At 48.4% G+C, this 24,186-nt stretch overlaps 1 protein-coding gene across 4 annotated transcripts in view; it reads left to right on the forward strand.

Annotated features, from left to right (window-relative positions):
* The window catches only part of Arfgef2 (ADP-ribosylation factor guanine nucleotide-exchange factor 2 (brefeldin A-inhibited)), a 92,602-nt gene that overhangs the window by 43,303 nt on the left and 25,113 nt on the right, over positions 1 to 24,186 (forward strand). For all 4 annotated transcript variants that reach the window (XM_006500484.4, XM_006500483.4, XM_030252278.1 and 1 more), the window contains 20 exons: positions 114 to 244; positions 2,290 to 2,524; positions 3,202 to 3,301; positions 4,502 to 4,641; positions 6,152 to 6,260; positions 7,654 to 7,837; positions 10,510 to 10,621; positions 11,033 to 11,238; positions 11,561 to 11,645; positions 11,772 to 11,943; positions 12,831 to 12,982; positions 14,804 to 14,932; positions 15,940 to 16,098; positions 16,927 to 17,074; positions 18,159 to 18,258; positions 18,393 to 18,433; positions 18,535 to 18,704; positions 20,139 to 20,290; positions 21,457 to 21,629; positions 22,706 to 22,866. In XM_006500484.4, coding sequence (XP_006500547.1) covers positions 114 to 244; positions 2,290 to 2,524; positions 3,202 to 3,301; positions 4,502 to 4,641; positions 6,152 to 6,260; positions 7,654 to 7,837; positions 10,510 to 10,621; positions 11,033 to 11,238; positions 11,561 to 11,645; positions 11,772 to 11,943; positions 12,831 to 12,982; positions 14,804 to 14,932; positions 15,940 to 16,098; positions 16,927 to 17,074; positions 18,159 to 18,258; positions 18,393 to 18,433; positions 18,535 to 18,704; positions 20,139 to 20,290; positions 21,457 to 21,629; positions 22,706 to 22,866 — 2,859 coding nt within the window. The remainder of the gene's footprint in view (positions 1 to 113; positions 245 to 2,289; positions 2,525 to 3,201; positions 3,302 to 4,501; positions 4,642 to 6,151; positions 6,261 to 7,653; positions 7,838 to 10,509; positions 10,622 to 11,032; positions 11,239 to 11,560; positions 11,646 to 11,771; positions 11,944 to 12,830; positions 12,983 to 14,803; positions 14,933 to 15,939; positions 16,099 to 16,926; positions 17,075 to 18,158; positions 18,259 to 18,392; positions 18,434 to 18,534; positions 18,705 to 20,138; positions 20,291 to 21,456; positions 21,630 to 22,705; positions 22,867 to 24,186) is intronic.

The raw sequence follows: 24,186 nt of genomic DNA on the forward strand, positions 1-24,186 counted from the left end.
GCACCTTATCTGTGTCTTCTCCCCCCATGTCTCAGGTGAACATATACAAGAATTTAAGTTTCCACAAAGTAATTCCTTTTCTTCTTGGATTTCCCCTTTGTTTCTAATCTTAGGAACCAGATGTTCAAGGACACCAAGTGGCTGCTAGGTTCTCTCACATTCTACAGAAGGATGCCTTCCTGGTGTTCCGCTCCCTGTGCAAGCTGTCCATGAAGCCCCTTGGGGAAGGGCCACCAGATCCAAAGTAAGCTCTCAACAGCTGTGGCCGTGCGCCACACCGTGAGGTGGGAGCTTGTGCTCTGTGCTCCCTACACCCCCTCCATGTCGCCACTACCCAGAATCTTGCCCAGGTTTGATCTTGGTTTGTATATTGAAAACAGTCAGCACATGGAGTCTGTGGTACCTTTTTAACTGACTAATGGATTTACTCTCCTTGTGGGGCTGTGGAGGGGCAAGATGGCGGCAGACTCCATTCCGAGACAGCTTCTTATTCTGTAACTTGGTCTGACCGAGTCATCCTCCCGAGTCCCAGAGTTACAGGAGTTCACTGCCGTGCCCAGCTGGGAAAGTCTCACTTCTCCTCACCACTCTCTCAGTTTTAGTTATTTTACTTTGTGCATTTGAAGGTTTTGCCTGTATGTGTGTACACACACCATGTGTGTGTCTCCTGGGTCCTCTGTATGCATGTGTACACACCATGTGTGTGTTTCCTGGGTCCTCTGGAACTGGGGTTATTGATGGTTGTGAACCACCATGTGGGTGCTGGGAATTTAACTACCCACTGTAATAACAAATGGCTCTGCGCCATCTCTCTAGCCCTGAAGATTTGTTTATTTTATGTTATGTGTGTAAGTGTTTGGCCTGCAACACTTGTATGTATATGTACCATGTGTGTTGCTAATGACCTCGGAGATCAGAAGAGTGTCAGATCTGGCCAGACAGTGGTGGTGCACGCCTCTAACTTCAGCACTACAGGTCAATCTCTGTGAGTTTAAGGCCAACCAAGGCTACACAGAGAAACCCTGTCTTGGGAACTGGAGTTACAGATGGTTGTGAGCCACTATATAGATGCTGGGAATGGGGCCTGAGTTTTTAAGCAACGAGAGCTCTTAACCACTGAGCCATCATTCCAACAGATCTTTTTCCTTTTGTTTGTTTTTTGATAGAGTCTCACTTTGTAGCCCTGACTGGCCTGGAATTTGCTCTATAGACCAGGCTGGCCTGTTAACTCACAGAGATCCAACTGACTCTCCTACTCAAGTGCTAGGATTAAAGATATGTAACCACTGTACCTGGTGGATTTTTGGCTTTTTATATCTGACTTGATGGTGGTAAGGAGATTCTTTGAGACTGATAGATAAAGATCCCTGGATTGGGTAATTGCTATGACAAAATTCTTGAATTTAAAGTTTATTTTCTTTGGTTTATTTTGGCTCCCAATTTGAGGACTCAGTTGTTCATTGTGGTAGAAGGGCCTGGCAGAAAGAGCTTTGGGTGGCTAGACACTTAGATCCGCAGTTAGCAAGTAGAGTGTGACGGAACCTGGAGCTTGCCTCCATCCTCACTTCTTTGCAGGCTGGGACTCTCGCCCATGGCATGGCACCACAGATATTAAGGGTCAGTCTGTCCCTTAATGAACTTAATCTGAACTCCCTCAATCATGCCTGAAGGCTCATCTCCATGATGACTGTAGAGCCTGTGAGGGGTGAGAATGAACCAGCACAAGCCCGTGCTCACGGCAGATGAGGAGGGAAGAGTATGGGGCTGAGTCTTGTGCACGGACACAGCCTAGGGCTGGCTCTTCAAACTCAGCTCCCACCTGGGTCCTGTCCTTTATCCACTCTGTGTTGGGGACAGGCAAAAGGGAGTAGGAATTGGACCCTCTTGTTCTCAGGGCCTGCAGGGACTGAGGGACCCATCCTGTGCTCTCTGCCTTCATCCTGTTGGCACGTAGGGGCTGTTTTTATTTCTTAAATCATTGGCCTCGGAGGTCTGCTTGGCTGGGCACAGTGTGTATTTCTGTAATATCAGTCTTTGGGTGGTAGAGGCAGGAAAGTCAGGAGTTTAAGGTCATTTTTGGTCACATAGTAGCTGGTAAAAGATCAAAGGCTTTTCAAGGAACGTACAGTTTTAGTTTGTAACGCCCAATATTTGGCAGGCAGAGTCAGGGTCACGAGTTCCAGGTCAGCTGGACACAGTGAGACCCTGACCAGACCAGAAACAAAAAGCAGCCTCCTGCCTGGCGTTCTACGTCCTGTGCGCCACCACTGCCTCTCGTTCTCTCTGCAGGTCCCACGAGCTTCGTTCCAAGGTGGTTTCCCTGCAGCTGCTCCTCTCTGTGCTGCAGAATGCTGGCCCAGTCTTCAGGAGCCACGAGATGTTCGTCACTGCCATTAAGCAGTACCTGTGTGTGGCCCTTTCCAAGAATGGCGTGTCCTCAGTGCCTGACGTCTTCGAACTCTCGCTTGCTATTTTTCTTACTCTTCTTTCAAACTTCAAGATGCACTTGAAAATGCAGATAGAGGTAATACTTCAGCTAGTGTTTTTATTTGGGGACCTTAATGCCAGATAAGAAGCCTGCTTGTGAGCCACTAGCCTGCAATCCCAGCACTTTTGAGTTAGAAACAAGGCAATCAGGAAGTCAGGGCCAGCCTAGGCTATGTAGTTCACTTGGGTCCAGACAGGGCTGTATGAGAACATGTCTCAAAAAACAAAAAACAAAACAACAACAAAAAAAGCAAAAAAGTCCCAAGCACATAAGTAGTGAGGTCTCTTTTACTTGATAGATAGCCCTCCTAGTGGGGCTTCTGAAGGGGTGGGAAACACCGTGTCACAAGAGTTCTTCTGTCCTGTGACCAAAGATTTATGGTCAGGATCTGTGTTCTCAGCTCAGACCTGACAACTCCATGTCTGTCTGAGCCAGAATTGTTTGAAAGAATTTGAATAAATTGTCAGATTGAGAAATTCCATTGCACAAATATAAATTTCTGGTTTCTCTCAAATCATAACACTTGTGGGCCCTATTGTAGTTCCTCAGCTCTGGGTGGAGCCCCTGCTAGCAGTCCACCAACTGGGCTGGGCTGTCATGTTCCTCAGCAAGTGTCTGCCCTGCTGCTGTACACCACATGCCTGGCCTTGGAGGTATCTTGAGGCCTAAAGTGAGACTGCTCATTGCGCTTCCCCTGTCTTCGTGCTGCACAGGTCTTTTTCAAAGAGATTTTCCTGAACATTTTAGAAACATCCACAAGTTCTTTTGAGCACCGCTGGATGGTCATTCAGACCCTGACGAGGATTTGTGCAGGTATGCTCCCCTGGGACACTCAGGATAGCTTCTGAGGCTTTGGTCTGCCCAGCACAAACCTGTCTTCTGTTCCTCTTTGTGATGTCTTAATGAAGAAATGAGACGATCCTTCCATTAAAGGGTCCTTTCATAGGGTGGAGTGACCGCTCAGCTCGTAAGAGCCCTAGCCCTCCCTACTCTTTCTTTTCTTGCTAAGACAGGGTCTCTCTGTGTAGCCCTGGCTGCCCTGAAACTCACTCAACAGACCAGGCTGGCCTCAACTCAGAGATGTCTTCTGCCTCCTAAGTGTTGGGATTAGAGGCATGCACCACCACAGCTCATCTCCTTTCTCCTCTTACGGAGGACCCATGTTTGGTTCCCAGTACCCATAGCAGGTGACTCACAACTGTCTGTAACTCCAGGGGATATGACGCCCTCTTCTGGCCACTTTAGGCACTGCACCCACGTGCATAAACCATCACACTGACATATACTCATTTTTGTTTCCGTTTTGAGATTGAGTCTAACTATGTAGCAGCCCTGGCTGACAGCTTTAAACTCACAGAGATGCCCCTGCCTCTGCCTCCCAAGCGCCGGGATTAAAAGCGTGTACTACCACACCCAATTTACACATAAAGAAAGAAAGAGAGAGAGAGAAAGAAGGAAGGAAAGAAAGAAAAGAGTCTAGGTGGTAGTGGCTTTTAATCCCAGCACTCAGGGAGACAGAGGTAGCCAGATCTCTTTGAGTGTGAAGCCAGCCTGGTCTACAGAGCAAGTGACAGACATGCATGGCTACATACAGAAACTCTGTCTCAAAAACAAACAAACAAAAAGAATTTTAAAAATTTAAAAATAAAGTGGTTTACCCCACCTACATGTGTTTCTACGTAGAGTGTGGCCACCTTGGACAAAAGTGTGCTGAGTGTGTTTTTGGCAGAGAAACTTTGTTTTTAAGAAAGCACAGCTGGAGCCAGGTGTGGTGGCGAGCCTTTTATCCAGCACTTGGGAGGCAGACACAGGCAGGACAGCCAGGGACACACAGAGAAACCCTGTATCAAAACAGGAAAAACAAAACCATAGCTGGGCTTAGCAATAGAGTTCTTGTCTAGTATGCATAAAGCCCTGGGCTCAGTACCCAACCTGGCAACCGAGAGCGGGGGAGGAGGGTAATATAATCATTTGTCTTTGTCCAGGTTTCTAATATGTGTGTTACTTTCCCAGATGCCCAGTGCGTTGTGGATATTTATGTCAACTACGACTGTGACTTAAATGCTGCTAACATTTTCGAGCGACTAGTAAATGACTTATCCAAAATTGCTCAGGGAAGAAGTGGACATGAGCTGGGGATGACACCTCTACAGGTAAGACCACTGAAGTGCATGGTTGTCTTTAAAGGTCACTCACTTCAGTAACCATCATGGGAAGCCATCATGTACTGTCACTAGGTCTGTGGCTATATTAGGAAACAAAAGACATAGACACAGCTTCTCCTGACGTGAAGGGAGGTGACGTGTTGCAGAAAGGACGCCGCCTGTGCTAGGGGATCGCCCCCACTAGCGTGCCCTTGACAGGTAGTTCCTAGTCCTTGAGGGCCATGTGCAGAGTCTTGGTATCTGGGATTTTCCCTGGAGGAAGGCCAGAGCTGTCCTTAGACCACAGGAGGATTTGTGCTGCCTAAAGCCTTGTGAGTCTAAATGGTGGCTTTGTGAGGTTTTGTTTTGTTTTTTAGATCATTTAGAACTTATGCTCATTTTTTTAAAATATAAGGAATTGTATTTATGTGACGGGCAGCACTGGCCTGTCATCCAGCTCTCAGGACAGAGGAAGTTCATGACTTCCAAGCAGGCCTGGCCTGTGTACTGAGACCCTATGTAAGAAAGATTAGTGTTCTCATTTATCTGTAGGATCCCTTAAAATGAAATACACTTATCCGTCTTTAAGGTATATGTCCTGTCCTGAATCATTCATGTGCTAAATAAGTGATTTTTTTTCTGAATCAAAGGTAAGAATTTGTTATTTAAAATATGTTTAATATTTAAATTATCAGATTTTGTTTACCTGCTGGTATTTTATCCCATGAGTAGTGAATGGCGAGATCTTTCTTTCCTTCTTTCCTTTTTTCCCTGTCTGCTGTCCTCCTGTATCACACTCTGCCTATTCTTTGAGGCGGGGCCTCTCCCTGTTCCTGGGGCTCTCATTTTCTGGGCTAGGCAGGAAGCCAGCATCTCCATCAAGCCTCTTGTCTTGCCCTCATGAAGCCAGGGTTGCAGGCATGAGCTGGACGCCCCGCCTGTTAAGGGTGCTGAGGTCCAAATCGGGTTCTCATGATTGCACAGCAAATATTCTTAATTACTAGGGCATCTTGCCAGCCCTAAATTCTTTTGAAAATTCAGTTAACGGGGTGGGAGAGATAGCTGTTGGTGAAGTGCTTGCCCTGCAAGCATGAAGATCTGTGATTGACCTCAGAGCTCATACAGAGCTGAGCATGATAGCAGGCAGGTAGCGCCCCCGCGTGCTGGGGAGGTGGAGGCAGGGAGATCCCTCAAGTTTGCTGACCAGCTAGTGCACCTTAACTAGTGAGCCCCGAGCCAAGGAGAGACTCAAAGGAGGTGAATGGCAGTTTTGAAAATGGTACTCAGATTGTCCTCTGGCATCCACAGATGTGCACACAGGGATACAGGAAGTCACTCAGGTTACACTGGACTTACAGTGACTCACTCTAGGCTTTTGGATGTTCCGCTAACACATGCAGGCTAACAGCTCCCTGGGTTTGTCTGTAGTACTGAGTGAAGCCTCACACGATGCTCAGGAGCCCCGGCATGCCCGTGCTCACATGTGTAAAGGTCTGTGCTTTTCACTGTGGACCTCTAGGAGCTCAGTCTGAGGAAGAAAGGCCTGGAGTGTCTGGTGTCTATTCTCAAGTGCATGGTGGAGTGGAGCAAGGACCTGTATGTGAATCCCAACCACCAGGCTACCCTGGGTGAGTGAGCTGTGCCAAGCAGCTGTTTCCCAAATGCCTGCCTTTACTGTAAAGCTTGAGCCTTCCAATGCATGTGGAATGTTGGGGAGTTTATCTTCCCGTAGCTGTGATACGGTTCTCTGACAAAAGCCCGTGAGGGAGAAAGGTGAGGGTGGGTTGTTGTTTTGTTTTTCAAGACAGGGTCTCTCTGTGTAGCCTTGAGAGAGCTCACCTACCTCTGCCTCCCGAGAGCTGGGATTAAAGGTGTGTGCCACCACTGCCTGGCTAAGTTGGTTTATTTTTTGTAGTATTAGAGAGTGAACCTAGAACCTCACGTACACTAAAGTGACTTACCACTGAGCTGCTCAGCCTGAGGATTTAGTTTATTTCATTATGATTATTATTTTTTTTTATGTGTTTGGGTGTTTTGCCCACCTTGGAGGCCAGAAAAGGTGGTCAGATTCTCTGAAGCTGGAGTTACAGAAAGTTTGGGGGCCACCATGTGAGTACTAGGAACTGAACCCAGGACCTCTGCAAGAGCAGCTCATGCTCTAACCACTGAGCCATCCCTCCAGCCCTCATTTATTCATTTTTAAGGATTTATTTTTGTTCTCTGTGTATCTGTATGTCATGTGTATGCGGGTGTCATACGATGCCAGATCCCTTGACCTGGAATAAGCTGCTTGACATAAAACTCAAGCCTGGGCTGCTGGAAGTGCAGTTAACTGCTGAGCCAGACTTAAACATCTCCCGTGTATGAGTGTATGCACAGAGGTGTAGGCCCCATGGCAGACAGAAGAGGGCTTCGGAACCTGAAGTTAGAATTTCATGAAAGAAGATGTTGCAGGCCTCCCTTTCTGTGCCATGACCTGGCCCTGCCTGGGCTTCCATTTCTGACCTCGTTCCTGCCACCCCGAGTCGTTCTGGTTCAGAATTTGGCTGAATCTTCCTGTTCTCATCCGATTGTTTGCCCATGCTTGTGCAATGCCACACTGCTTGGGCTATGTGGAGTCCTGGAAGGTTGGATTTTGGTAAGGCAAGTCCTTCTTGTCTTTTTTTTTTTTTTTTTTGGTTTTTCGAGACAGGGTTTCTCTGAAGCCCTTAGCTGTCCTGGAACTCACTCTGTAGACCAGGCTGGCCTCGAACTCAGAAATCCGCCTGCCTCTGCCTCCTGAATGCTGGGATTAAAGACATTACATTTTCTGGTGAATTTTAGAATTAGTTTGAGTTCCATGTAAAATAAATTTCTGCATGAAGCTGAAAAATGTATTTAAGTGACAGTCTTGGCACCTGTGCCCCTTTGGGTGCCAGCCTGCTGCTGTTAGATGTGAAGAAGGGCACTGGAGCTAGAGCTTGCTCAGCCACATCTCTTCCATCTGCTTAGTTGGTTCTGTTTGCTTTTATGTCACTGCAGGTCAGGAGAGGCTCCCAGATCAGGAAATGGGGGACGGAAAAGGCCTTGACATGGCAAGACGGTGCAGCGTGACATCCGTGGAGTCCACAGTGTCCTCGGGGACCCAGACAGCCATTCAGGATGACCCAGAGCAGTTTGAGGTCATCAAACAACAGAAGGAAATCATTGAGCATGGCATTGAGCTGTGAGTGGGGCTGCTGTGCCAGGCCATTGCTCCATCTCTCGGGGCTGTTGGCAAAGCTATGACTTCTCTAGCACCTTCTCTAGCACTGGGAGGCTGACTCTAGGTCAAGGACCTCTGCAGGGGCCCTGCTGTCCCCTAGGCAGGGAAGAGCATGGGAGTGCTTGAGAGAAGGAGGGATGCTCTGGATGGAGAAGCCTTTGTGTAACTCAGCAGGCCTTGATTTCCTGTTCTGATATAAAAACACTTTAGAAAACAGCCAGGCAGCCGGGCATGGTGGCGCACGCCTTTAATCCCAGCACTCGGGAGACAGAGGCAGGTGGATTTCTGAGTTCGAGGCCAGCCTGGTCTACAAAGTGAGTTCCAGGACAGCCAGGGCTATACAGAGAAACCCTGTCTCGAAAAACCAAAAAAAAAAAAAAAAAAAAAAAAAAAAAAAAAAAAAAAAAAGAAAGAAAGAAAACAGCCAGGCATAGTGGTTTAGGCTTGTAATCCTAGCCTTTAGGAGGCTGAGGCAGGAGGATGGCCTCGAGTTCAAAGCTAGATTGGGCTACATTGTGAACTCTGAGAAGCCACCAAAAAAATAAAATGGGCTGGAGAGATGGCTCATTGGTTAAAAGCCATCATTGGTTGCTCTTCTAGAGACCCTCTCCTTAGGCTCAGTGCTCAGCAAAGCACCGGTAACTCTCATCTCAGAGGGTTTGATGCCCTCTTCTGGCCTCTGAGGGTTACTACATGCATATGACTTGCAGATATACATGTAACAGAACACCTATACACATAAAATAACAATAAATAAAATCTCAAAGTACAGACAAAACAAGCAGAAAGCATGTTCCTACTGCCTGGAACATGCCTGTGCCCTGAATGGAAGTCGGTGCTCACCCTGTTTGCTTTCTGCTGTGTAGGTTTTTCTCAGCCACCTGTAATTTGTAGCCGTCACCATACTTCGGCATACATGTTTGAGACCTAAGCGTTCTGCACATCACATGTCACATCGCTGTGGTGACTGCTCGGTCTTTGCTTCCCCCTAGTGTTTCATGTCTGTGCTGTTAGCGTTTGAGGAAGGAGCAGGCACCTGAACAGCTGAAGTGAAGCACTCAGGCCTTGAGGGAAGTGCTGAGCTGTGTTCCTGGCTCACCATCCCAGGGTGATTGGTTTCCCTGAGTTCACTGTGAAGAGCACAGTGAGTGAGTGAGTGAGTGAGTGAGTGATGGCCCAGCCTGACAACATGGACGGAGCCTTACCGCTCCTCTGCCCAAAGTCGCTGTGGGCTTCCTATTCTGTGCCGTGAGCTGGCCTCCTACCCTGGCTTATCCCTGACAGCACTGGCCCACTGTCCCGTTTTTAGTTCCCTGGTCACCATGGTGAAGAGCTCTCCTCTTTCAATGCTCTCTGTTCATTTTAATCCCTCAGCCATGGCATACTAGTCTTCCTAAAGAGACCTCTAAGGCCCCGCCGGCTACACAAGTCTCATTTTCCTGTCCTTACCCATTTGTGTCTTCATGGCCCTGGCCCTCCTGTGTATCCCTCTCCCATGCAGAAGCTAGTGAATGTTGAGCTTACCCACTAGTTAGTCCTGCCTCTCCTTACCAGAAACCTAAACTGTAGATATAACAAAGGATGGAGATGCCAGCGTGGTCATTTGAGGCTGATAAGATGGCCCGTGGTCGTCTGTGGTCCATCTGTCATTTCAGATGATTGTGGCAGTGTCGTCAGCCATCACACATGCTAGAGGAAGGGGGGGGGCAGAAAGACCACCTCTATCTGACTCACAGGTCCCCTTACTTGGGGTTGGAGAGATGGCTCAGTGGTCCAGAGCACTGGCTGCTCTTCCAGAGGACCTGAGTTCAATTCCTAGCACCCACTTAGCAGCTCCCAGCTCCCTGTAACTCCAGTTCCTAGGGATCTAACAGACACATATGTAAGCAAACCACTAATGCACATAAAATAAAAACAAATTAAGGAAAAGAAATCCCCTTACTTGTTGCTGTCTCACGGGTGGTTTGAACTTTGTCTTACCATGGTCTGTATCCCAGGTGGCTCTGTCCAGCTCAGTTACCATAGTTCCATTACTGTTAAACGTAGGGAGAGTGGACATGGGTGACAGGCAACTAAGTCTGCAGTTGCATGGTCAGAAATTAAGAGCTGCCAAGGTCGGGGGTGCACTGTGGTCTCAGAACTTGGCAGACTTCAGCACGAGGATTTCCTTGGGTCCAAGTCTAGCCTGGGTCGTATACTAAGGACCACGTCTTAACAAAATACAAGGTTAAGTGTAGTGACACACACCTCTGTCCAGGTACCCCAGAGGCAGAGGCAGAGGCAGGTAGATTTCTGTGAATTTGAAGCCAACCTAGGCTGCAAAATGAGACCCCGTCTCAAAAAACTTAAAACAAAGCCAGGCCAGGGCTGGTGAGGATGGCTTAGTGGGTAACAGTGCTGCTGCCAGCCTTGGCGACTAAAGCTCCTGGAGAATCAGATCTTGGAGCTGACCTCTAATCGCCATACTCGGTCACATGTGCACAGATGTACATAAATAATGAATACTTGATGTACCGAAGGCTCACGTGACAGCTTCTTCATGGCGCTCTATAACTGCTTTCCCCAGATGCTAGTTTTCTCTCTGCTCCAGATTTTTAAGTAACCTACCTGTGTTCTGTCTCCTATTGTTATAGCTTCAATAAGAAGCCCAAGCGAGGTATCCAGTTTCTCCAAGAGCAAGGCATGCTGGGAGCAGCTGTAGAAGATATTGCCCAATTTCTGCACCAGGAGGAGCGGCTGGATTCTGTAAGTCAGGGTGTGGTATGGCAAGCCGCCCTGTGGGCTGATGTTGCATCTCACTGGCTTACACCTCCAGCTTGCCTGGCCCTGAGTGCAACCTTGCTCTCCCTTGATGAGAACACGCCCAGCTTTGAGGGACAGTGTCAGAGTCCAAGGGTGTCGAGGGAGAACTAGAAGCTGCTCTCTGGCTGAGTGTGTCTGTTGCCCCTCCATATGTCGGCCTCGTTTTCCTCCTTCTCTTCCTCTCTCTCTGACAGGCTGTCCTGCATATGGAAGCCATGCTTCCAGGCAGTCAACTGCTGTGGGCACTTGGGGCCTTTGTATTTCAGCCACTGCCAACCTCATCCTCACATCAGTGGTTTTTGCTGCGGGCCACATTTGGCAGTTTCTAGATGTGAGTGTGCGTTCGTGTTTCAGACCCAGGTTGGCGAGTTTCTGGGAGACAGCACGAGGTTTAACAAGGAGGTGATGTATGCCTATGTGGACCAACTGGATTTCTGTGAAAAAGAGTTCGTCTCAGCCCTGAGGACATTCCTGGAGGGCTTCCGCCTGCCTGGGGAAGCCCAGAAGATTGACCGGTTAATGGAGAAGTTTGCTGCACGATACATAGAATGTAACCAAGGGTGAGCACTGTGGCGCAGCTGCTTCCATTTTGTGGACACTTACTCTGTCCTTGAGGTGTGAGTGTAGTCCTTGCAGCCCTGCTGAGACACTAGTGTGTCTGTTCACTGCGTGCCACACGAGACTTTGCAGCAACCTTATTTGTGTCGCCGTACTACAGACGAGGAGCTTGGGGACCAGATAATTCTTGTTCAGAAGACTTCCGTGGCTCTGCATCATACCGTTCAGCAGGCCTGCTCTCGGTGGCCTGTGTCCCCACTAGTGCCATTCCCACTGGGGCCACGCTGTGTGGCTGTGTCTCTTACCTGGGCTCTTCCCTTCCAGGCAAACCCTGTTTGCTAGTGCGGACACTGCGTATGTCCTGGCGTACTCCATCATCATGCTGACCACAGACCTGCACAGCCCACAGGTAAAATGCCCCATGGTTTGTATAGCGTGGCTGCAGACATGGCTGAATTTGTTAGGGCATTTCAGTGTTTTAAAAATGTTTTTCTTTTTTTCCTTTTTCTTTTTTTCTTTCTTTTTTCAATTTCAGGTAAAGAATAAGATGACAAAAGAGCAGTATATTAAAATGAACCGGGGCATCAACGACAGCAAAGACCTGCCTGAGGAGTACCTGTCCAGCATCTATGACGAGATAGAGGGCAAGAAGATAGCGATGAAGGAGACAAAGGAGCACACAATTGCGACCAAGTCCACCAAGCAGAGTAAGGCCTGCCTGCCTGCCTGCCTGCCGCATAGCTGCCCATCAGCGCAAACGTCTTTCATTTAAATAGAATGACATCATTTTCCCTTCCCTTCCTCCTTACATACCCTCCAGTGCCTCCCCCTCACTCCCTCTCAGATTCATGGCCTCTTTTTCTTTAAGTTGTTATTGTTACATAGACACACACACAGATAAAAACACACAGCTGTATAAACACGCCTGCTGAGGCCATTCAGTGTTGCTTGTAAGTACGTGATTTCAGAGCTGACCCCTCGTCCCTGAGGAGAACACTTCTCTCCAGAGAAGTTCTCAGTTGCTTGTAGGTCTTTGTCTAGGGGGCAGGCTCACCTCTGCCTTTTGGGTACATGAGAAAGAATAATTAAGTATGCTGCTGGTGATAAATTTAATTTGCATGTCTAGATACCTGAATAGTAATATGATTAAATTAATTATTTTGATTATATGGTTCCTTTATAAGTGGTTGTTGCTAGATTTGTAATTAAGAACCAGAAAGAATTTAAAATATGTAATCTACGAGCTAAACTGTCCTCCCCAGACTTTAAGTCAGGATGATTGTGGCAGTTGTGGACTCTCGGGGCGCCCCTATGGTGCTGTCAGTCTCAGAAGCTCACACACAGTGCCTCAGAGCACAGGGTCTGGAGACTCACTCCTTGGGCCAAGCCCAAGCTGTTGCTTACAAGCCCCCACCCCTACTCCCATCTCCACCGCCTCACCCTGGATAAGGAAGCCCTCCTAACCATTCTGCCTCGGCATCCTCATCTGTAAGATGGTTCGCAAAGCTAACTGGGGAATCTGTGAGTTATTTAGGCTTTTGAGGCAGTTCCTGTCATAGAGCAAACACTGTGTATGTGTCTTGTTTCCTTCCAGGTGTAGCTAGTGAAAAGCAGAGGCGGCTGCTGTACAATGTGGAGATGGAGCAGATGGCTAAAACAGCCAAAGCTCTGATGGAGGCCGTGAGCCATGCCAAAGCCCCGTTTACCAGCGCCACACACTTGGACCATGTCCGGCCAATGTTCAAAGTGAGTGTCCTAGGGAATTAGCGTATCACCAAGCCAGGCTCTGCAGGCGGCCTGCTGTAAAGTGTACGGCAGATCCCAGTGGGAGAGAATGGAGAGGAAAGATCTGGGTCTGGCTTCTGCAGATGCCAGTTCAGCCATGGCCTCTGCTGTCCCGATGTCTGAGTTGAATCTTAGCTTGCTACTGTGTGGCCATGTGACCTTGGTCGGGTCTGTTCATTTTCTGTCAGTGAGGATGAGGACAGAGCGGCTTTCATGGTTTGGTGGGATGGAATGGTGCTCTGGGAGGGCTGTTTTGTTTTTAGAATGACTTGTTATGGGTGTGCACAGCATGGGGGATGAGGTGGCAGCCTATAGGAATGAGCGCTCTTCCTTTACCCTGTGGGCCCCAGGGTTGATATCAGGCCTCGGGCTTGGAGGAAATGTCCTTCCTCACTGGTCCTTCTCCCAGCCCTGCAGGCCAGCTTTAGGGTGACAGCTCACCCTACTGGCTTCAAGGTGAGATGAAGTGCAAGAAAAGACACACACACACACACACATACACACACACACACACACACACACACACACACACACATACACATACATGTTAAATGAGTAATGTAACTTTTAAAACAGGGTATGTGTGTTTGCGTTTGCCCCAGCCTGCCTGTGGAGGTCAGAGCACAACTTGCCAGAGTCAGTTCTTCTTCCACCATGGGAATTCCCTGCACTGAATTTGTGTTGTCTGGCATAGCAGACAAGTGTTTACCCACTGAGCTATTCTCCAACATCCTTTTCCTCTGTTTTTTGTTTTTTTGTTTTTTTTTTTTTTTTTGAGACAGAGCTTCACTATGTGTCTTTGACTGGCCTGGAACTGTTATGTAGACCAGGCTGGCCTCTGACTCACAGAGAGCCACTTTGTTTTACTGATTAAAGGCAGCTCACTCACGTGCTTAGTCTGCATGCCAGCTTCTGATTGTTTCGGCTGTGTAGAGAACTGACTCTGTGGGACCGATAAGATGGCTCAGCACTTAAGTACACTGGCTGCTCTTGCAGAGGGTCAGAGTCTGTTCCTAACAGCCATCTACAGCTCCTGATTCAGGGGAATATGACACTGTCTTCTACCTCTAGTGTGGTCACCAGGCACTAACAGGACACAGACATACAGGTAAACAAATCACTCATATACATGAAATAAATCTTTAAAACAATCCCAAAAAGCCAGGCAGTGGTGGTGCTCGCCTTTAATCCCAGCACTCGGGATTAAAAACCATACCTGACTTCAATCTCTAAATACACTCAGCAGGGAAAGAGACCATCTTTGAGATATTAGTGACATGCGCTACAGATGCAAATGTTCACTGCCCATTTAGTAAATAGTACAAAAACCAAACCGAACCTGACTTCAATCTCTAAATACACTCAGCAGGGAAAGAGACCATCTTTGAGATATTAGTGACATGCACTACAGATGCAAATGTTCACTGCCCATTTAGTAAATAGTACATCTATAGTGACCATAGTTTATAAGAACTGGGTTTTTTTTGTTTGTTTGTTTGTTTTTGTTTTTTGAGACAGGGTTTCTCTGTGTAGTCCTGCCTGTCCTGGAACTCACTTTGTAGACCAGGCTGGCCTTGAACTCAGAAATCCGCCTGCCTCTGCCTCCCAAGTGGGATTAAAGGTGTGCGCCACCATGCCCAGCTAAGAACTGTTTTATTTTGTGAATGGAATAGATGGAAGTGGACTTGGCATCTTGGTCGTTCCTGTAATGGACACAGTATACTCTGAGTGCTCTTTGCCATGTTGAAATTCTGGGTGTTACTGAAACTTGCTTCCTTGCAGCTGGTGTGGACGCCGCTGCTGGCAGCCTATAGTATTGGCCTGCAGAACTGTGATGACACGGAGGTGGCCTCCCTGTGTTTGGAAGGCATCAGGTGTGCAGTCCGCATTGCCTGCATCTTTGGAATGCAGGTAGGTAGAAGTGAACGCATGTATCTTTAGATTGTTAAAGCTTTGAAACTACCAGGAATTTCCAGTTGACCAGTGTTTCAGCAAACCACTTATTCCCACTGAGAAACAGCCCGTGGCTTTGTGCTAACAATGGCTCTGCTGGGAAGAATCCTGAGGGTCCAGATTAAAACTGACTGGCAATGATAGAAGAACCTCTTCGTCCACCTGCCACATTGACTTGCTCCGATGCTTATGTGTCTTGCTGAGGCCATAGCTCCCTACAAGAGTGTGTGGTGTGGTCAGCTCGCTGAAGCCCTCTGTTTCATCCTCGGCATTTCCACGGTGGCTGCCACTTTGTGTAACTCATTGTTTCTATCATTTCCCTATCTCTCCCCCTGCTCTGGGAAAGGAGATGGTTGAATGCAGCATTGATGTTTCTATAAACCTTGTTTGAATCCTGAAACGTTAAACAAATCAGTGCAGTCTTTGAGCTGTTTTGCAGTCACAAGGCTGGTCCTTCCTACTTCTCGCTTCTAGATCAGTGAGAATCTGCCCATTAGTTTGTTCAGAAAACTTCAGTCTTCTGTCCCCATCCATTTTTCTTTTGATGGTTCTGAAGGTTCTGAAGGCAGGATCTCAAAGTCCACTCTGGTACTTCTCCAGCCTGATGGTGTTGGCCCTATAAACTCAAATCACAGCTTGTCTCCTCATTTATACCTCCCTTACAGGACTGCTGTAAATGTTAGCACTTATTCCATAGTCTTGGCATCCAGCAGAGACATTGGAACACGGGAGAGATAGTGTATGATTGAGGTCACTGCAGAGGGCCAGTTCTCAAGTGTAGTTGTGCACAGCGAGCCTCAGGTGGTCCAGTGTTGGAAGCATGCCTGCATGGGATAGCTGGATCCTGGCGCACCAAAGCCTACTGTGTGCATTTGGAAATGGCAGGGAAGCTCGGTGCACCAGCCCACCAGATGAGTGGCCACATTGTGGGTGGAGTCACAGCGCTCCTTGGGCTTCTCTTTCAGCTGGAACGAGATGCCTATGTTCAGGCCCTTGCTCGCTTTTCCCTGCTGACAGCCAGCTCCAGCATCACAGAAATGAAGCAGAAAAACATCGACACCATAAAGACACTCATCACTGTGGCTCACACCGATGGCAACTACCTTGGCAACTCCTGGCATGAGGTATGCGTCTCTGCCTTTTCTCAAGATGGCTCTAGGCCTTTGATTCCTTTCTCTCTACTCCTCTGATTGGTAAAGTGGAGCCTTCCTTTACCTCATGAATCTGCAATCTGCCCACGAAGACAGAGTTCTTCTACACTGATGCCCTTTCTACACTGATGGCAGAGAACAGATCAATGAACACATGGCCCAGTTACAGATAGCAATGAGCACAACTTGGAGTGGTGGTGGGAGAGTGCTCACTCAGGAGGAGTTTAAGAAAGTCATCTTGGTAGGGGGCACACATCTGGTCACAGCTGAAGGAGTGAGCGGGGAAGTATCATTCCAGACATAAAGAACAGAAACACACGCACCCCAGGCCAGAGAGAGAGACGGCAGGGGAAAGGAAGTGCAGAGGCCAGGAAGGCCGTGCGTGTGCAGTCTGAGGAAGCGAGCTGGGGGGCAGGAACCAGTCTGAGCGCACAGGTCGAGTGTCATGAAAAATCGAGCCCTGCTCCAATCAGTGTCTTTCTTGAGCAAATATACGTGTAACTTTGTATGTGTAGAACCCAGCTTACGAGTTCTCCTAGTTATTATTCATGTTTGTTTGCGACAGGTTTCTCTGTGTAGCCCTAGCTATCCTGGAACTCTATACACCAGGCTGTTCTCAAACTCAGAGATACATCTACCGTCCTCTGCCTCCTGAGTGCTGGGATTAAAGGCGTGCGCCACCACTGCCCAGCTCAAGTTTTATTTTTAGTGTAAACATCTGCATGTACCAGAAAACAGCGACTGACAGAAGATTGCAGCATCCTTTCTGGCACTCCACGTCTCACACCTTCTCTTTCGTAGATCTTGAAGTGCATCAGCCAGCTGGAGCTTGCTCAGCTGATAGGAACTGGGGTGAAGACTCGCTACCTCTCTGGCTCTGGGCGGGAACGAGAAGGGAGCCTGAAGGGCCACAGTCTGGCAGGAGAAGAATTCATGGGTCTTGGCCTCGGTAAGATACCAGCCCCAGCTGGCCAGCACAGCATCACAAGTTAACAGTGATAAGGCTCTTGTTGTCACACCAGGACTGTGCAGCGTCCTCTTCCTTCTTGTACAGCTGATAGCATGGCTGTCAATGCCATGGGCTTGCTGCTTCAGCTGTGTGAGCATGGTGGGTCCTGTTCCTTCTTCACACGGGGCCATGCTGAGGCCCCCTGCAGTAGGGGCTTCACTGTCCTGCCTGTGTCTCTACTATCTCTCTCTGGAAAGGTTGGATTGTCTCCACATTTCATCTGTAGTCTCAGAGTAAATAGTTGTTCCCACCTCTGCTGTGAGTTGAAGGACTCTGGTCTATGATGTAGTGATAATAATAGTCAATATGGCAAGCAAGCATGCCAGGCCACATTCTGAACACCCAGTTTATGTATTTGAGCTCATGTGAGTCTCAGAATGACCCAGTGAGATGAGGACTGCTACCTGCCCATTGTATAAACTGAGGAACTGAAACACAGGGACAGTGACATGACAGTCACGTGGCAGGGGGGCAGCCTAGGCTGCTGGGTGCAGGGACAGTGAAGTTGAAGTTCTGGGGACACGGGCAGTGACAGCACCTACTTCTTGTGTGCCCTGATGATGACTGCAGTGAAGTCCTGCACAGCTCACCAGTGTCCAGCAGAGGGGCCACTGTGTTCTCGGAGCCCTAGGCTACTCACTTGCTTCAGGCTTGTTTCCTAAACATTGGGAGATTGCCTACAGGCAAGAGGGTCTGCAGTAAGGCTCTGTGTTAATCCCAGAGTGTAAGTGCATTACTCTGTCCGCAGTGGAGCTGTGTCTGTTCTTAGTCTGTTTTACTTGCTTCCGGGTTTTCATTCACAGCCACTTCCTATTGTTTGTGTGATTTGCTTTTTTTGAGGCAAAGTTTTCTGTAGCCCAAGCTAGCCTCAGACTTACTACGTTGTAGCAGAGACTGGCCTTGAACTTCTGACCCTTATGCCTCTGCCTCCTGAGTGCTGGGAATACAAGTGTGCCGCCTGGGTACTTTGTTCCAAGTACTTGATGTGCCTGGAGTCCCGCTGATTCTGTGTGTTATGTTTTAGGTAACTTGGTGAGTGGTGGTGTAGACAAAAGACAGATGGCCAGCTTCCAGGAGTCGGTTGGTGAAACAAGCTCACAGAGTGTGGTTGTCGCAGTTGACAGGTGATGACTGTGTTCTGCAGTGATGCTGCACTGACTGTGCCTGGCATCACTTGGTAGCCTCTGGGTGTGGCCACTGTTAATGTCTCTTCTCTGCCTTTTCTGAGTACTTGAGAAATTTCAATTTTTCCCCCTAGAATTTTTACTGGCTCTACCAGACTGGATGGAAATGCAATAGGTATGTATCTTGACTTTTGTGCCAGCAATGTATGCCTCCCATTGTAATTGTGTGACTGTCTCTAACTGGGCTTCCCATGTGTTCCTGTCTCTTTCCTGTAGTTGACTTTGTCCGTTGGCTGTGTGCTGTGTCCATGGATGAGCTGGCTTCTCCCCACCATCCTCGAATGTTCAGCCTGCAGAAGATTGTGGAAATATCATACTACAACATGAACAGGATCCGGCTGCAGTGGTCTCGGATATGGCATGTCATTGGAGATCACTTCAATAAGGTGACTGCCAGCATCTAAAGACCACGTTAGCTGCAGCTGAAAGAGAGCAGGTGCTAAGTTCACAAAGGATGTAATGGGAAGAGTTGGCCCCATTTCGGGGGTTTGACATCTATTCATTTTTCCCTGTGAAATCATGGACACTTTGAAAGGAACAATGTTGTGCTTATATTTGGATAGGAGTCAAGTAGGATGAATTAAAAGTCCAGTGGTGGGCTGGAGAGATGGCTAAATGGTTAAGAGCATTGACTGCTCTTCAGAGGTCCTGAGTTCAATTCCCAGCAACCACATGGTAGTTCACAACCATCTGTAATGGAATCCAATGCCCTCTTCTGATGTGTCTGAAAAGAACAACAGTATACTCACATACATAAAATAAATAAAAATAAAATAAATACTATACTAACTCATATCCATGGCTGGGACTATAGCTCAGTTGATAGAGTTGCCTACCATTCACAAGTCCTGAGTTCAATCCCCAGTACTGCATAAGTAGGACATGGTGCTATATCCTGTAATCGGCCATCAGTGGCTGTGGGGCAGATTCTAGGCCAGCCCGGATGCATGACCCCTCCCTGCTTCTTCTTTCCATCTCTTTCTTTTTTTAAGGTCTTTGAGGCAGTTTCTCTATGTATCTCTGCCTGTCCTGGATCTCATTATGTAGATCAGGGTGACTTCAAACTCACAGAAGATCCTCCTGCCTTTCTCTCCCAAGTGTTGGGACTAAGGGCATACACCACCATGCACAGCCAACCTGCACATAGTATTGCTACTCTGTTTTAAATGTAGTGGCTGGACACCCTGCTGATGCTTGGTGGAGCCCTATGGTCCCCTCCTATGACCCGTGGTGAAGCCATGCTCACACAGTTGAGCATCAGAATTCCTTACACACAGGCCCCCATTGCTACTCTTAAAACTGTCACTGGTTTGTAAGTCAGAGACAAGCTAGAAGACATCAGGACAGCCATTCTAAAACAGTTAGCTTCTGGTGTAGGCCAACATGGCTTCACTTGTCTACTCACGGTTCACTCTGTTCAGAGGGCCGGAGCCAGGACTCAGTCTGAGCTCCTGCCTTGCTTTGGGCCTGAGAACCTAGAGACTGGACTGGGCAGTGCAGGCTGAAACCCCAGGGGAAAACAATAGAAGAACACACCTGACTTCAACAGCTCCCCTCCACATGCACTGCACACAACCATACACATGTGAATTGCACATACCACATACACAAAATAACAAGCACCTAAAAGGAGAGAAAGAACAAGCACATGCTGGCATGTGGTGCACACTTGGGATCCCAGCCCGGAAGGAGGCAGGGGGCTTGCTAGTCTCTCAGCCGAGAAGTAGCATCTTCAGTCTCTAGATGAGCTTCCCGCAGAGACTGCAGGGGGCTGCCTGCCTTTGTTGTTGTGCTGAGCCTGCTGCTTCCTGTCCCACCAGGTCGGCTGTAACCCCAATGAAGATGTGGCCATCTTCGCAGTTGACTCTCTGCGGCAGCTCTCCATGAAGTTCCTGGAGAAGGGAGAATTAGCCAACTTCCGATTTCAGAAGGATTTTCTGAGGCCATTTGAACATATTATGAAGAAAAACAGGTAGTGCATTTCATTGTGAAGGCCCTGGGTCTCCTTCCCCGTCGGTGTCTAAAAGTCTCTCCCACCCCTAACTGTATGAATTCTCTTCTGTCTTCTTGGTGGTAGTGTTGAACAAACGCCTTTAATCCCAGCACTTGGGAGGCAGAGGCAGAGGCAGGCAGATTTCTGGGTTCGATGCCAGCCTGGTCTACAGAGTGAGTTCCAGGACAGCCAGGGCTACACAGAGAAACCCTGTCCCAAAAACAAACAAACAAACAAACACCCCTCCTTTTATAAATAAATGGTTCAAGGGATTGGGATTATCTCAGCCCCTGCTTAGAATGTCAACAGTCCTAGTCCAAGCCCCATCTCCCTCACCCCCCCACAGATATATGTACATATATGTGTGAACATGTATAAATATGTGTATATATATATACACATCTCCAAGAAATTTGAAAATTCCGTGTAGAAAACAACCAGGAATGATGTTTTATGAGGTTTTGAAGTTGGCTGTATAGGAAGTTAGCCCTTCTTTGCTGAGGGCCACATCTTTACTTTGTGGGCTTTCTCTTTGCCTTCTCCAAGTGACTGCCATGTGCCCAGTCAACACCAGCCTGCACAGCCTGCTCCTTCCCACGTGTGAGAGAGCAGAGTTTGCCATGACTGTGTGCCTTCCTAGCTTTGCAGGCGTGCATGTGCACCTGCCATGAATATTTGGGCGGTATGTGGCTAACCTTGCTACTCTGGCAGGGATTGAGCCATTTATCCTATCATCATGTACAATTAAATTTAAAATATTGTATCTCCAATCCTTGTGTGTGTTTAGCATGAACATATACCTTGCCTCAAAGGTTTGGTAGCATGGTGACTGACTGAAATGAGGACAGGGCAGAAAAGCCAACAGAGTAGCTTCAGTCACAGGCAGTGTATTGTTGAGCAAGAAGTCAGAGATAACTAGCCCCAACTCAGATCCTTATAAACCCAGATTCCTCCATTCCATGTTCTGTCTAACATTGAGCAGCCCTTTCTCCTTAACCTTATGGTTGCATGGTGGTCACTCTGATTCCAGAGTGGGACAGGAAAGCTGAGCTAAGCGAGTATGCGTTATGATGTGCTTTCAAACAGTTTTCTCATGTGCTGAGGGGGCAGAGCGTCTCTATCTTCCCCCTCCCACCTCTTGCCAGGTCCCCGACCATCCGGGACATGGTGATCCGATGCATCGCTCAGATGGTGAGCTCCCAGGCAGCCAACATCCGCTCAGGCTGGAAGAACATCTTTGCTGTGTTCCACCAGGCTGCCTCTGACCACGATGGGAACATTGTGGAGCTGGCCTTCCAAACCACAGGCCACATCGTCTGTAAGTGTCTTCGTCCCCTCCTGTGCCTAGCAGGTGACTCTTCTTAGTTGTCCATTTCCCTGTTGTGAGGCTAAAGAGCTGGGTTAATGATAAACCTGCCGGGCAGGGAGAAAGCACTTGGCGTGTGTTCACCAGGCAGGGGGAAAGCACTGGCGTGTGTTCACCGGGCAGGGAGAAAGCACTTGGCGTGTGTTCACCGGGCAGGGGGAAAGCACTTGGTGTGTGTTCACCGGGCAGGGAGAAAGCACTTGGCGTGTGTTCACCGGGCAGGGGGAAAGCACTTGGCGTGTGTTCACCGGGCAGGGGAAAGCACTGGCGTGTGTTCACCGGGCAGGGGAAAGCACTTGGCGTGTGTTCCCCTTCACAGCAGTCTAGAGAGTGAGAGATAGTCAATTCTCAATCCCAGCGAGTCTCATGTCTGGAGCTGCCAGCTCACTACAAGGTAGCCCTAACCCCCACGGCTCTCCCTCTGCTTTTGAGAACACAAAAGTATGTAGAACAACAGAAAACCCAAGTCTCCAAGATGCGCTCTGAGCTGAGGTAGACCAAGGTGGCTCTCTCGTCTCGGCATGCCGAGGTCCTATCTGCAGTCTGCCACGAGCCATGGTTTTCATTTTTTCATGCTTTCTGTTGGTGATTACACTTTGAAAATGGCCCGGAGCACGAGGCTGAGTCCAGAGTATGTATTGCTGTGTCCTGTATAGAAAGATAAGCTGCTGCAGACAGGAGGTGCGGTGCTATTGACTGCTGGGTTAGTGCTGATGTCTTAACAGTGCCTGTCACCCAAGGCATTAAGAACACGGACAAGGTCACTGGTTGATGAGGACAACAGGCTCACAGGAAGCCTCTGTCCCCCCTGCGAGCAGATGTTTAATATTCCATAGTTGAATTTGTGGACATTGTAAACAGAACTACTGAGATTTTGTTTCCTCCATTTTATCAAAGAGGAAACTAAAGCACAAAGGAAGTATGTCAGCTGTGCGAAGCCTTGTCCAGCAGCCCTGGTGTGATCGGATTCATGAAGGCAGTTGTCCCGGTCCTCCATTTCTAAATCTTGCTGCCTCTTGTCTCCCCAGCAACCATCTTCCAGCACCACTTCCCTGCAGCCATCGACTCCTTCCAGGATGCTGTGAAGTGCTTGTCTGAGTTCGCCTGCAATGCAGCTTTCCCTGACACCAGCATGGAGGCCATCCGGCTCATCCGCTTCTGTGGGAAATACGTCTCAGAGAGGCCTCGGGTGTGTCTCCCAGCCTTGCTTCTGTGGGGGGACCAGAAAGTCATGGGGCCAAAACTACAGAGAAAGCTCTTTCCACTGGTGCTGGGTATGCATGCTTTAAACTTAAGGCAATCCTCCTGCCTCAGTCTGCTGAGTGCTGGGATTCCATGCAGTTACCATTACACCTGGCAGTTGTTCATACTGAGCTTTTTTTCTGCAGACTGTCCTCCTAAAAGGTGACAGTGTCCTAGCTGTCGCATTTAGGCAGAAAGGTCAAGAAGCTCGATGTTCGTTATGAAGGAGAGGAAACCGTTGGGCTTTGGTGACGTGGTGGAGAAGAGCATTTGCTGTCTTTCAGAGGACCTGAGTTTGGTCCCAGCACCACCCACATTCTATAGCTCTCAGCTGTCGGTAACTCCTGCTGCAGAGGATCAGACAGCCTCTGGGCTCCGCACGCTCATACTCAGTGCACACTCCACAGACATAACATTAACCAGAGGAACCAGGAGTGGAGGTGCACACCTTTAATGTCAGCACTCAGAAGGCAGAGGCAGGGGGACCCCTGAGAGTTTGAGGTCATCCTGGTCTAAAGAGTGAGTTCCAGGACAGCCAGAGTTATATAGTGAGACCTTTTCTCAAAAACAAAAAAGAGCTGGGCGTGGTGGCACACACCTTTAATCCCAGCACTTGGGAGGCAGAGGCAGGCAGATTTCTGAGTTCGAGGCCAGCCTGGTCTACAGAGTGAGTTCCAGGACAGCCAGGGCTATACAGAGAAACCCTGTCTCGAAAAAAACAAAACAAAACAAAACAAAAAAGAAACTCTCCCTTTTAAGAAATGACATTTGCCACTGACACGCTGAGAAATCACAGTTCCAAATTGCATCTGTGGATTGGTCATGGAGGTTTGTGACAGAGCTTTGCATGCAACAGAGCCCACCCTAAACCCCCCTCTCTAAGAAAGGAAAGGGGGGAAGACGCCTTCTGTTTGCTTCTGGAGAAGTTTGGGTTTTTCTTTTTTTTTAAAGATTTATTTATTTATTATATGTAAGTACACTGTAGCTATCTTCAGACACACCAGAAGAGGGCGTCAGATCTCCTTACGGATGGTTGTGAGCCACCATGTGGTTGTTGGGATTTGAACTCCGGACCTTTTGGAGGAGCAGTCAGGTGCTCTTACCCACTGAGCCATCTCACCAGCCCTGGGTTTTTCTTATATGTCTCATCTTTCCGGGTAAGACCTGGGAACAATTAAGGGTTGGTTCCAAAGCATTGAAATGATGGGAACACAGACATCCTAGTTGATGTGGAGGTTTGCACCAGGCTGTGGAAATCCTCCCAGCC

The sequence above is a fragment of the Mus musculus genome, chromosome 2 (genome assembly GCF_000001635.26).
Source record: "Mus musculus strain C57BL/6J chromosome 2, GRCm38.p6 C57BL/6J".
Lineage (NCBI taxonomy): Eukaryota > Metazoa > Chordata > Mammalia > Rodentia > Muridae > Mus > Mus musculus.